Source organism: Nyctibius grandis, chromosome 29 (assembly GCF_013368605.1).
Source record: "Nyctibius grandis isolate bNycGra1 chromosome 29, bNycGra1.pri, whole genome shotgun sequence".
NCBI classification, from domain to species: Eukaryota; Metazoa; Chordata; class Aves; order Nyctibiiformes; family Nyctibiidae; genus Nyctibius; species Nyctibius grandis.
Window position 1 is genome coordinate 1,216,721 of NC_090686.1, and position 13,477 is coordinate 1,230,197.

Here is a 13,477-nt window from a genome sequence, read left to right on the forward strand (position 1 = left end):
CTGACAAACTCATAACCAGAACATAAACGCCCAGGGGCCAGAGGGGAAGCAGTTTCATTGTGGAGAAGGGTAGGGAAGGATGCTTTACCTGGAACAACCTATTTATACAGCAGCCCAAGTGAGCTTCAGCACACGGAATAGATAATTCTGCAACAGACAGCAATATTTGAGTCCTGAGATAACCCTGCAGGGCCATACACCCCCAGCAGCAAGCAGAGATGCTAAGGAAGTCCTGCTTACACATCTGCTGCATGCTCCAAGCAGCTCACCCAGAAGCTGTCCTCTGAGACAACCCCGTTACAGAGCAGCAGTTCAGCAGCAGCAACAACAAAGCATACAGTCCTCATCACATGGGTAAGGTGAGGCTGAAGGGGAAAAGAAGGAGAGGGTTTTGGAATAAGAGCAGGGAGGTAGGGGGACAGGGCAAGCTGGGATCACACAAGTAGAGCAAGAAGACGCAGCTTCTCAACTCTTCCAGTTAAAAGTGCACTTATTTTAAAATATGTTGGTTAGCATTGTTTGCTTCCTGAGGCGAGGCAGGACAGAGCTGCCAAGAAGATTGTAGTTTTTTATCTGGGTAGGGCTAGAAAAAACACATTGATGGGCAGCTACCACTGGCTGAAGGAAGAGCGTGTGAAGTCTTGGCAGATCTTTTATGACCTCCTGTGCCAAAGGAAGAGACGAAGAGGATTCGCATGGCTTGAACGGTTGAGATGATGGAAGACATCGAGGTGACAGAAGAGAAGGTCCAGAGAAGTGCTTTCAGTACCAGAATTTTTTAGCAGTTACATTTTGACAACACAAGACACCCTTCTCTGCACACGGAAGATCTCTAGCACGCAGAGATTAAGTCAGTCCGTTCCGAACAGAAAAGCAGACAGTGCCTTTATCACAACATCACTGCAGGATATACACACGTACACCCCCGCACCCAGCCCTGTCACAGGTCATCGCAGGCAGGTCCAATTGCTTACTCACAGGCAAGCCTCTGCTCAGCACCAGGAGCCTCCCACTGCAGACTTCCGTACAGATCTCAGAGGCTTATAACTCCAATTAAATGACGGTACAATGCAGTGATTAGTGGGAATGAACAAATGATTGACTCAACATGTTAAGCCTCAGTGACGTAAGATCAGGGTGAGCTCGTGACAGGGTCACACACTGAATCAGACACAAAAAAAAAACCCAAATCAGCTCTGCTGCCTGGAAATCCGCTCATCTGATTACATGGAGGGAACCTTCCGTTGGTCACTTGGATGATAAAAACTACTCCATAATGTGTTTCCCAAATCACCAGGATGTTTATAGAAGAAACACTGCCTAGGTATACAAGTCTTTCCCCTCTCTATACACACACTCCAAGAGGAAGGCTCCAAAAGGTAACTCTTGAAATCCACATAGTCAAAAGCAGGACAGGTTTAATAGGGAAAAGGAAGATCCATGCTAATGATACGACCTGAGCGAAATCCACACACCTACGAGACAACGAGAAAAGCAGAAGATAATGTCAGCTGACAATCAAAGGAGGACATATCAAAAGCAAGGCCATCTCCAGCACTCTTAGCCTAACACGCAAATGGATTTCAGTACATTTGTGGACATACTCAACTGTCACCACCACCCTCAAGTGCAGGTTAAAGCTAAAGAGATGGAGTGACATCATCAAGTGAGTGAATGATGGATACCAGACAGCCTGTGAAAATACCCTTGAGGCGAGTGTCACCTTCCATTACAGGGGGCATTTTGCAGAGTCTACACAAAAATGCCAGACTCCACAACTCAACATATCCTACCAAAAGGAAAACAATTATTCTTGATGCTTGGACACACATTTTCTGTTACAAATTGCAACACGCTCCTTGCATCACAGGCTTCAAGAAATACTCTGAGGCTACAGGTCACCAGAGCGGAAGCGTTCTCAGGATAGTCACAAGCTCCTTCAGTATTTAACTGGGAAGCCACACAGAGCTGTGACTGGTTACTGCAAATGTTTTCAGGCCAGAAAGTCCTAGGCCTTGCCTGCTTGTCACAGCATCTTGTGGATTTTAACACCAACAGCTACACTGAAAATCCTGTGACACCTGATCTGTGCCAGAGGCTGTGTTCACACTGAATGCAGGAAAGCGCTGCAGTGGATGGATAAAAGGGGACGGGCTCAGAGCAGGAGAAAGGCACTGCTGATGCTTCCAGTTGCACAGTGGTGGGATGTGCTCCAGTAAAGCACAAAATATCCCTCTCCAGTAAGAACCAAGCAGGGAATGGAGGTATCGCTGTGCTCAGCAAGCTGAGCCCAGCTCACACAGCACTGCAAGGGAAACCACTCTGCAGGACACGCCGGTCTCAGTGCAGGAAGGCACAAGAGCAAGTCTTGGAACAACCACTCTAGCACACACCTGGAGAGCTCCACAACAATTTACAAAGTATGTATTTTTAAAAGTTCATGCTATAGCTTTCCCACTTTTGCTGTCTTACTTAAGAAACAGAAGGAAAGGATTAGAAAGATGCTAGTTACTATCAACAAAAGCTATGAAATATTCATGACGCCAGTGTTGCTAAGTTTGAGGCCTGAGAGGATTTGGAGACAATACTACATAGTCAGTCAAGACTAATAATTTATTCCTAAGTTTAAAAAAAGCTTCTTCTGCTTCCATATGTATAACAACCAGCTCCACACCTCAGCTACAACAGTAAAATATCCAGGCAGCAGAGACAGGATCTCTCCATTTCTCCTCCTTCACCTGCCTTTATGATACATGACAGTACGCGAAGGGTATTTCATTTCCCACCTGACTTTCTTGCACCCAATAGCAAGCTTATTACGTGTGTTTCTTCTACAGATGAAGGAGGAACATGAGAGAATTCAAGTACTCATTGGGATCCCAATGCATATGGAGAACAGAAGCCATGGGATGTATTCCCAAAGTTGTCTCCCAACAAGCCAACCTGGTGCCCCCAGCCAGGAGCACTACTGCACCACGGGCTACAGCAACCCCTAATGCAAAGAAAATGCAATCAGATAAATGCCACACCACACTACAACCTTTCGAAACGAGAATGAAGGAAGGGAAGATTATTTAGGAGAAACCATGTGACTTGGCAAACAGAAACCCCATTTTCCATTCAAAATACCTGTGCCCCCCCAAAGGAAAAGCAGCTCAGCACAGACAGAACAGAGGTGTCCTCTCATAAAAGTCAAACGACAGCCAACTCGTAACAAAAGACCAACAGAAGCATCACCAACCATCGGGCTGCAACAAGGGCTGCGCCCGGGTTCTGCAAAACAACTCAACAGCCCATCCACGCTACCGGGGCAAAGAGCCTCCCAAAGACAGCGGGAGGGCTGGCAGCGGCACGTCGCCCAGCCAAACCTGCCGCCCAACACCGCAACCCACCACGTTTCACGCACGTTAAGTGGGACCTTTGAACTGTGATAAAGTGCCAGCGCAACAATCAATAAGGCAAAGCAATTAATAAGGGGGGTATTTTCATTACTTTAGCTGCAGCAATTAGTAAAGTGGAATGAAAATTCCCTACAAAATTAGGGCAGCACAGAAGATGGGTGTTTGCTTATCATGATGTACTTAGTAGGAAGGCCCCTGAAATTGCAGTGGTCACATACACATTCCTACTGAATGGAGGGAGTTGGACCTGGTAAATACGTAGTTAACAAATTTGGGAATGATCTTAAGTGGGTGCTGGTCTGTGCTGAGTAAAAGAAAAGGATTTCACAATATAGGAATTATACAAGACAGGGATATAAACAGTTGTTCTTTAGGCAGGAGCAGTTAAACAGGCATCAAACAGCATCAAAAAACGCTGTCTCTGCAAAAGCTATTTATTCCCAGCCTACAGATGACTGAGACAGAGGCAGGTTGACTAGTGACGGACTAGGATGTCACTGTGGGCTGACGCTGTTTTGCTATTTATGCTCTCACAAGCGACTGAATTTGACAGGGATAGCTGATAAACTTTCAAAAATAACTGAACTATCAAAGAATCTCAGTCTTAGCTAACACAGGCTTTGGTTTTTGAAGCTTGTAAAAACGCAGATTAATTCTCAGTTTAAGGAGATGATGTCACAACTTTACCCTGGAGGATACTAAAATGGCATATCTATTGTGTAAGGACAACTGAATTGCATAACTCTCTCTCTGAATATCTCTAATTGGCTTTTACTGAGAACTGAAAAGTCAGCTCCCTCCCTTGCAGCAGGTCAGATACAAATCTTACTACTTCTCTCTTTTTTCCTTTTTCATTTAAATAATTAGAAGGCTAATTTTTTTTTCATGTCCAATTGAGAGCAACGTAGAGAAATTAACCTATGCGAGGCAACCCAGAGGTTACAACTCTCCGACCAAATTCATATAGCTTGGGTCACCCCAAGCCAAAAAAGCACCTTTCTTGCTTCACTAATTCCAAACCACTGTAGCACTACTCAAACACAGCGAAGACTGGCACATGCAGGCTCTGGAGATGATCCCCTCCAACCAGCTCATCTTCCAGGTTTCCCCTGCACACACACAGAGCCATGTATAGCAGGAAGGAAAACTGGAAGACTTCATACCCTGTCTATTTTTAACGTGTCTCAGGTAGAGTGCACAGCTGGGACCATCCCCCCACGGCTAACAGGGTTCTGGCAGCACCTTGCCTGAATGCTGGAAGGGAAACACGGTAAAAAAATTATCCAGCCCGAATGCCTGCTATAACTGTTGCTGGGAAGGGTCAATGTAAGTGTCAGATGAACACCAGCCAGAACCTCTTCATGTGCACGTGTGTACAGTGAGTTACTGGGCACCTCTAAGTCCCCAGTTCAGTTTATGGACTGGTGTTTACAGGCTCTTTGTTGTAGCAATGGACTGAATCTGATCCAGTCAAACACCTGTCCAAGTATATAGGGATGCTCCAAATGGGAGGAGGGGTAGAGTAGGCATCAACAACAGGAAAAAGAGGAATTCCCAAATTCCCAAGTATTTAGGAATCGCTCTCGTGTAGAGAGAGATATTATTTCACGTGAGTAGCACTGGGGAGAGAATATGGAGAGGCATTTGGTTAAAAGGAGTGTCATACATAATTACAGTGACAACAAAATAAATTGGGAATTGTAGCAACACTGAAGGGGAAATAAAAGTTGTCACTGATGGTAAAAGTAATAATTAATTCTAGAGCCTTCTCTCTCTGTGCTCCCTACCACCACCCCAGTGGGAATGTGCCAGGCTCTTTCCCAGCAACAGAATTATTTCTGTAAAACATTTTTGTAAGTTGCAATACCTCTGTAACTGAAAATAGAGGCAAATGTGAGCACTTAGCGGGACCTTTGGAACCCCAGCTGTGAAGACTCATTAACTGTGAGCACATTTTTGCAGATGCACAGCTCTGAATCTGACTCACAACTCTCCTCCCGTGACAGCGAGACTTGGGATTCAGGTAAAAAGGCTTTAGATAATTGATGTGGATCCTTACTCAGGCAAATTAGGAGGAAGAGGGCAGCAGAGGGGAGACTTAAGGGATACAGAGAAGGAAGGGGGATCAATCATTTAGTGGTTTTTCTTGAGTGATCCATCACCTGCAGTTCCAAGGCACAGGGAGGGTGGTGCGAGACAGGAATCTACGTTTTACCTAACAAATTTTGTGCATCTTGCTCGTGTATGGTGGACAACAGCTCTAGCCTCAAACATCAGGTCAGAGTAAAGGCTTCTCTTGGGTACTTATTCACTGGGGATTTAAGCCATTTTGAACTTTTAAGGGCTGGAAACATCCAGATTTACCAGGCGCAACTGCACGTAGGGTAGTCCTCATGTTTGCAGCTCCCGCTTGCCGAAGGACAGGACAGATATGGGGGAGACGCACAATTAAGAATCTCTCCCACACACAAGGCGTATGGAAAAGTGGAGCGTGCCAGCCATAGCTGACTCAGAGCTGCATACCAGAGACCTCACCTACAGTCATGTGTGGATGTGTGTGTGCACACAGAGCCGGGGGAGGCACTTGACGCCAGCAGACCTCTTTCCGACTGGATTTCAGTGTAAGTACAAAAGCATCAGGGACAAAACCTGCGTTAGGAGTCTGCCAGGTACCAGCCTCTGCCTCTAGCCAGTGTGCGGACACACGCTAGGGAGGAGGGCAGACCATTTGGTGTCCAGCAGCTATTTCACACTGGCATTTCTAAGCCTTTTACAAGTTTCTGGAAACAACATTTAAACCGCAGTGTTGTGTATTATACAACAGATCTTCCTTTGAATGGTTCAAAACACACTATTGGCTTTCCACCACCCCACCAAAAAAAAAGCTTTTAAAATCTTCTAGCAGCATTGACCGAAGTGTAAAGCAACCTGGTTGGCTTCCATGCATCCGATGGCCTCTTCCAAGAGTGAAAACTCCACGCAGACATAGCCATAGTCGTAACCTGGGGACAGCATTTAAATACAGACGGGAGTCATGTTAGTGCCTTGTCATAAAGAAAGCCACATCAAATATTCAATTTCCCTTTCCCTCCAATGACAAACCCTCTAACCACCACCCCTCTACTCCAGAATGAAAAGGAGAGAAATCAGGGACTAGCTGGATGATGATTAACTGTGCAGTTTATCACGAATGTTAATAGTACAGTGTTCCCACTTCCCCTTACACAACCCAGTGACAGGCACACCCTTCCTTAGGGCAAGAAATAATTGCTTTGTTTTTTTTTTTAAAGGCACAGTGATTTTCCATTGCTAGTTTCGCATTTTGTGCTACCTTGGAGGCAGTACTCTCCAAAGCAAGTGTTGATAAATCACTTCGAAGTACCTTGCTGCAAATGTGTTTTACGTGAATAGCCAGCATTTTAATTGGGCAATATTTCAGAAAGAACTAACGTGATTGCTTTGCCTTTGCTATTTTTCCTTCAACACCTGCTTACTTTTAAAGTCCAATCCCTTGTATTATGAAAAAGTGCAGTGGAGCAGGAATGAGAACTCCAGCTTTCTCATTTTGGTACAGATGTTATTGCACATGTAACAAGAGGGTGCGGGAGCTTAAGTTTAGATGCAAGAACCTAGAGAGCCTTTACTCTTCTCGCTCCTTGGAAAGCTATCATCTCAGTCAGCAGCAGAAGGGACCCACCGATTCAACTATGTACTCCAGTTACCCACACTGAAATGTTATGTCCCACGGTAAAGTGTAGGGTGAACACTACAGAAGCTAAGACCATCCTAAGAGTCATCCTTGATGTTGAAAGTAGCTCCAAGAACTGAAGAGCTGAGGAGCAACCTCAAGTCACAACCTCACCCTTCACACGCCAAGGCCACCTCTCTCCAAAACAGTGCTTTCCAGATGATCATGGGCTGACACGCTTCTACAGGGACAAACAGCAAGAGGAAAGGCTTGGTTCCCTCCTCCTGCTGTTTTTCTGGCTGGTTAGGAGAGAGAGGAAAGCTGGTCTGCATGTGGATCGTACCATTTTAGGCACCTAGATGTCCTGGTGAAGAGCTTGTCTCTTCTCCTAAAGATGCACATCTCAACACTGGTACCTTCAAACCAGGTACATATCTGGTTCCTACTACTTCTGCCCCTCACCTTCCACGGGAAGGTAACTCCATGCGTGCTTCTTTCAGGCAAGGCATTCCAGTCTGCTGGAAAACAGCCCCCGTCTCCCCCAAGCCTACACCAAAGAGCATGTGCTGCACTCTCCGATTTTACCTTCTCTGTTTCTTTACCATCTTTGCACTTAACCACAGCAGAGACAAGACCACACAAAACTATTTCATCATCAGACCCTACTGATTTTTTTTATTATTCCAGGAGCTCTTTGCACACTGTTCTCACGACACAATCCTGACTTCAAATATTTGCCGTTATAACAAGGCTCCAACTTGAACCTAGCTCCTCCCCTACCTCACATAGGAAATTTATTCCCCTTCCCTATATTATTTTAGTCAATATAATTACCCTAGAGGGAAATTCATCAATCTGGGTGCTTTTCAGCTCAGTGACAGACGCAGGCCAGCAGCATGCCACCTGTGGCGGAATGCAGCTAAAGCCACTCGATATTCCTACATGAAGGGGGCACCTGGAACTAGAGGTACGGTTTCAGCTGGCAGAATCAACAGAACCAAATTCACCAGCTGTTCCCATAGCATCCAGCCTCTGCAGCTCCAGCCACACTCAACCACACTGGGAAAATGAAGCAGTCCTCCTCGCTGCAGAAGAGAGCCGCTCTCCAGGAGCAGTGCTGCCCCTTGCTGGGAGACTGTTTTGCATTCTGGGCAGACACCTCTGGTACTTGACGGCACAGCAGGCAGGCTCACACGGTACATTTTAAAGTCTTACTCAAATCCAGAACTCTACAGAGTCACTTCTCTCTCCTGTTCAGAAAAGGGCTGCATGAATGGTATCTGTCAGCCTGTAAGGCTCCCGATTCCTCTTCATGGAGAGGATTTTTGAAAGCTGCCGTAATCAGCAAGCAGGGATGAGAGTGCTATCTTATTTCCACGTGCATATGAAGTAGGGGGTCTCCTGACAGACAGAAAGCTAGATTGCAGAAGTTTTCACTCTGTTTGCTCCACCATGAGAGGCAGTTTACATCCCGCTTGTGGTGAAACGACTGAGTTGTTTAGACATGGATTTAATCCAGCATGACACAACTGAGAGTGCAATGCTGAATGTTGTATGTAGATACAAAAGCCGAGACACTCAGGGGAATGCACACTACCGGATCGTTCCAAGCATTACGTGGAGACAGTTAAGGGGAAGACCAGCACACTTCTCCTTGTGCACTTTCTTACCTCCCCCAACAAACTCAGCCCCTCACATAAGCATAGCCGCAGTAACGTGTACAGTGAGAACCCAAACCAGAAACTGCGGCCCCGTACCCTGCCAAAGAGCAGCTTCAGGCCAGATGTTCGGCTCTTGTGGTCAGGTTGCAGAGGGACGCAGCGTTCTGCAATTTGCTACGAGCTGTCCTTGCACAGAGAGCACCCAAGCAGCGATGCAAGAAGAGAGTAGCCTGGAGCCGCTGCTCCACTCCAAACCGCTGATGAAGATCTGCAGGGGCTTGATCCTTTCCCCTGCCCCCAGATCCACCCCTTTGCATAGATCTGACAAGCATGCTCAGTATGCGAGAACTACAGAGTAACACCAGCCTTGGACAGTACGGCACCCCTGCTCTGTCCCCCTGCCCCCAGCTCCACCACAGCATCCTTCCATCGTAGGCCACTGAAACAGAGGCCTGTAGAACAACGGCGCTGCTACGGAGCACCTTCAAAATGCAGCGTTCGCTGATTATTCCGTGATCTGCAATAATCACGTTACCCAGAGCACAACACTTGAAACAAAACCAAGTGACCTGAGGCTGGTTCCTAAGGGGGAGCAGCTAGAGAGGCTCCTGCCACCAACTGCTGTGCCTCTTCCCTGCCTCCTCTGCAGGGCTGGTTCAGCTCTTTCTGTAGCAGCTGCTGAGCTTGCCTATTTTTATTTCCAAAGCCTTCACGCAGTTTCCCTGTCAGAACGCAGCAATTCAGCTGCTGTTACCAGAAGCAGGGCAGGGGATTTTGACAGAGGCACGGGGCCAGGCACCTAATGGCAGGGATTGGTTCAACAGGCATCCCAAGGTAAGCTGACGTCGCCTGTGAATAGGAACTCCTGGACATCCACTGGTATTCTTCAGGTCATAACAGTAAAACCAAAGAGATCAAACCAGCAAAGCAATATCACTGCTGAAGACTACAGTGTGGGGTTTTTTTTGTCTAAGGTGGCCTAAATTCATATGCAAGGTTCCACATGAAGATATAAATCCTGGTATCATCTTAATTTGACCCTTCGCTTACTGATTAGTACAATACTACAGTGTCAGGATCCACAAAAAAGCAGAATGCAGTAAGAAGTGCTTTATGTTTTGGCAGAAGTATATGCGATCAACACAGACTCTCTGTCAAAAAAGGAACTAATATTTTCCCCCCCGCAACCTCTGAGCATGCTGCAGCATAGTTACACTGTCCAAAGGAACTTTCCAACAGGAATAGTCCTCCACCACTTGAACTCATTCAGATTTTGGCCCCAGCACAGCCATAAAGCATGCATGTCCTCATCTCCCCCCATGTTTACTGTGTAAAAGGACTTTTGTACCTTATTTAACTACATCTCAGCTGTGCAAGTCTGCAGTACCACAGGCTGTATACAACGGGTGAAAGGAGAACACAAGGAGAGCGTGCACATAAAATCCAGAGGACTTCTGTTTGCCCTTAAGTGCTTCTATATGTATACAATCCTTTACAGATGTTCCCAAAACATGCTCAGTTGTTTTCTGCACTGTAAATGGGCACGATCACTTAAGGAGTAAGAACATATTTAGAGCTCCAGGAAGCTGCTCTGCAAACATTTGAATAAGGAATATTTTGCCTCTGAAACAGATGTGTTTTAATGAAGTGAAATTTGACAACAAATAGCAGGTCCCTGTTAGCATGCCATGGTATGGCTAAAAATCCTGAAAGCATGACTTAAAATCACTGTTCTTTGGCTTCCCATAAAAAGATCAAAGACTTGGGATTTAAAATAAGACTTGTTTCTATACACACACAGTTTCTGCTGAACAACTGACACATAGTAATGTGTTACTTCATGGTAGTTTGTTATGTCAAAGATCTAAATAAAGGAAAACCATAATGTTGTTCTGATAGGGGCTGTAAGCAGTGTGAAGACATCAAAAAAATCTCTCTGGAATTTTAGGAGGCCCAATGAAAAGATCACGTAACGAGAGCAGCCCTGCCTATGTCAACCCAAGTATACCTTTGGAAAGAAGGCACGATGGCAACATGACAAAGGCATCCAATTCGAGAGGTGATCCAGCTCCATGATTCTAGGAACGAGCACGCAGTAAGTCACGTTCCTACCCCTCTCTACAAGCTTAAGGCATCAGGTAAACTTATCATAGAATCATTTAGGTTGGAAAAGACCTTTAAAATCATTGAGTCCAACCGTAAATCTAACACTCCAAAGTCCACCACTAAACCCCGTCCCTAAGTGTCACATCTACACGTCTTTAAGTCCACGGTGAACTGTCACCTGCCTTCTCAAAAACAACTGCTACAAACCCCATCTGCTGCGGTGCAATATGGACACACTCTCTCCTCTGGCCTGGACGGTATGAAGATGGCCTCCTGCTAAAGTAACGCTGTATAGCAGGTTGCCAAAATACACTATGCTGAACTGAACAGCTGGGCCAGCTGCGAACGTGGTGGATGTCCCTGCATCTGCCAGATGGGGTCAAGCAGCCTGAGAGCAGAAGGTGATAATGATGGAGCCTCCATAGGCAGAGAGCTTCTCAACCCACTTGTGTTTTTTCCTGTAGGATGAGACAATTACCACAGAATAAAAGCGTTTGCAGTTTTGGGCACTTCTAGGACTCCGAGCACACTAAAGCAGAGCCATGGCCAGCCTGCTGAAGCAAGGACATTCTTGCTGCTTGCTCTTTCCTGAGACAGCATGGCAGAGCAGAGTGCAGCTGGGGAAACCCTCTACAGAGTTTCACTCATGTTGGAGAAGAAAGTTCTGTTGCTTCAAATGCAACGATGGCATAAAGTATGGAGTGAATATGAAGGACTTCCACATCCCTTGAAGGAATCTGCAACCTCACACGCTGACCTTTGCACAGCTTGGGTAGTGGAGACAGGATTTCGCACACTCTTCTCAGAGAATCTGCTATTCCTTGGTTGATAGAAAGAGCCACCTCACTTGTGGGAGACTTTGGCAATACTCCGATAACCCCATGCACAAGTTTTTCTGTTTCCTCCAAGGAAAGATGCAGATGTAGGTCATCCATACTAAAAAGAGTGAGTACCTCATCACAAGAAAATACTGGAAAACACAGGACTTTCTCCATATCTCTATGCTATTACAGTGTACTCTTACTAGCAGGCATAATACATTCAGTACTCCCAAGAAGCCAGGAGTTCCTGAACACGCACAGTAGTGGCTGTATCTATGCTTAGGCAGCGAGTCCTGCCATTGCAGTGAGGACGGGCAACAGTAGAGTGCCTTCGGTGGCAAGCAGAGAAAATAAAGCTGTCCGAAGTCTGGAAACTCGGAGGGCACCCCCGCAGCACAGCAGGGAACGGTGGCAATCCATCTATGCTAACACAAGCTCGGAAGCCAAAATCAAGAGCTCTCTCAATACCAGCTGGTGGATTCTGAGTGTCCATAAATTTGTCAGATCTCTTTACTGCACAGATAAATTGGTCTTCAGAGCTGCTCAAGCTGAAGAGCCGTACCAGAAAAGCTTGCTGTTGAATACTAAACAGGACAATCTGCAACAAGCCATATCCCCAATTCCTTTCAAAGGCTGACCATTTACAAGCCACACCTGGCTGCTGGGAAAAGGCCTGCCACTTCATACTGTCCCTCTGTATAAAAAAGTACATTCTTATGCACTCATTCACGATAGCGCTGCACAAGAGAACGGCACTGAAACGACAGGATATGAAACACAGCTATACTCTGAAAGGCAGAGCACTACAGTCCATCCTCCGCCCTCCATCCAGGAGGACTAGACCCAGAAAGGACCTGCCTGAGATGCCCTCAAACGCAGACACAGGCAGCCCCATAAACTACAGGAACTACAACAGTCAGAGCCCCAAATGACTGCCAACCCTTCCTGGCCCAGAAGGAGGGTAGTTTGTACACCAGCACAGTGGGGAGGAGAGAAAAACTCACAACACTAAGATCGTACACACTGTAGCTTTATTAAAGACAACTTGTACAGAAACCTGGAATCCAAGGAAGGCTGGGGCCATCACAAAACTCCACGAGAGGACTGGAAGCTGCAAGCATTGGAAAGTGTTGCAGACAGGAACTTGGTTTTAAAGTGCTGCTGATGTGAACGTGGTCTCCAGGATATACGATCTGTCATTTAGCACAAATGACTCAGAAAACCAATCAATGCAGTAATGTCAGCACACTGTGAAAAGCCTTGAAGTTTTGTGCTGGAGATGCAAAAAGGGTGAGCACATTTGTAAAAGCGGTTACAGAGAGAAGGATTCTGCACGTCAAAAAGGCTGTGAGCATGTTTTATGGATGAATGTGCTTGTTGCCTTTTCTGTTGAACAGACCTTATAACCCTGAACCAAGGTTGATGACTATCACACTGACTTAAAAACAGATTTGTGCTTCCTATTTTCTAAGCCTCCACATCACAGATGAGGAAAGATGGGCAAGAACGCCTTTTGCTTCCACAAGACAATGTGCTACTGCCCTGAAATCAAGCAAGACTAGCCAAAAGCCTACTGCCCACAGAGCTGGGAAAACTGGCAAGGACTGGTATCGATGACCACGGACTGATTCCAACTAAGTGCTTTTTTAGTCCTCGCCGGGTTGTTCTGGCTACAAACAAGAAACAACTGCTTCACACAGACCAGAGCTGAAGATATTTCCCCAGCTTCTGAAAGGCGAGCCCCTCCAGGCTCAAGAACTCTGCTGATGAGTGGGTGATCTAGTTGTGCCTCAAGAGGAA

The 13,477-nt window shown here is 46.2% G+C and overlaps 1 protein-coding gene across 1 annotated transcript in view; it reads right to left on the reverse strand.

Annotated features, from left to right (window-relative positions):
• RBM6 (RNA binding motif protein 6) overlaps positions 1-13,477 on the reverse strand; it is a 59,186-nt gene that overhangs the window by 29,904 nt on the left and 15,805 nt on the right. The window contains exon 6 of the mRNA XM_068419869.1: positions 6,330-6,403. Within this exon, the coding sequence (XP_068275970.1) occupies positions 6,330-6,403 (74 nt within the window). The remainder of the gene's footprint in view (positions 1-6,329; positions 6,404-13,477) is intronic.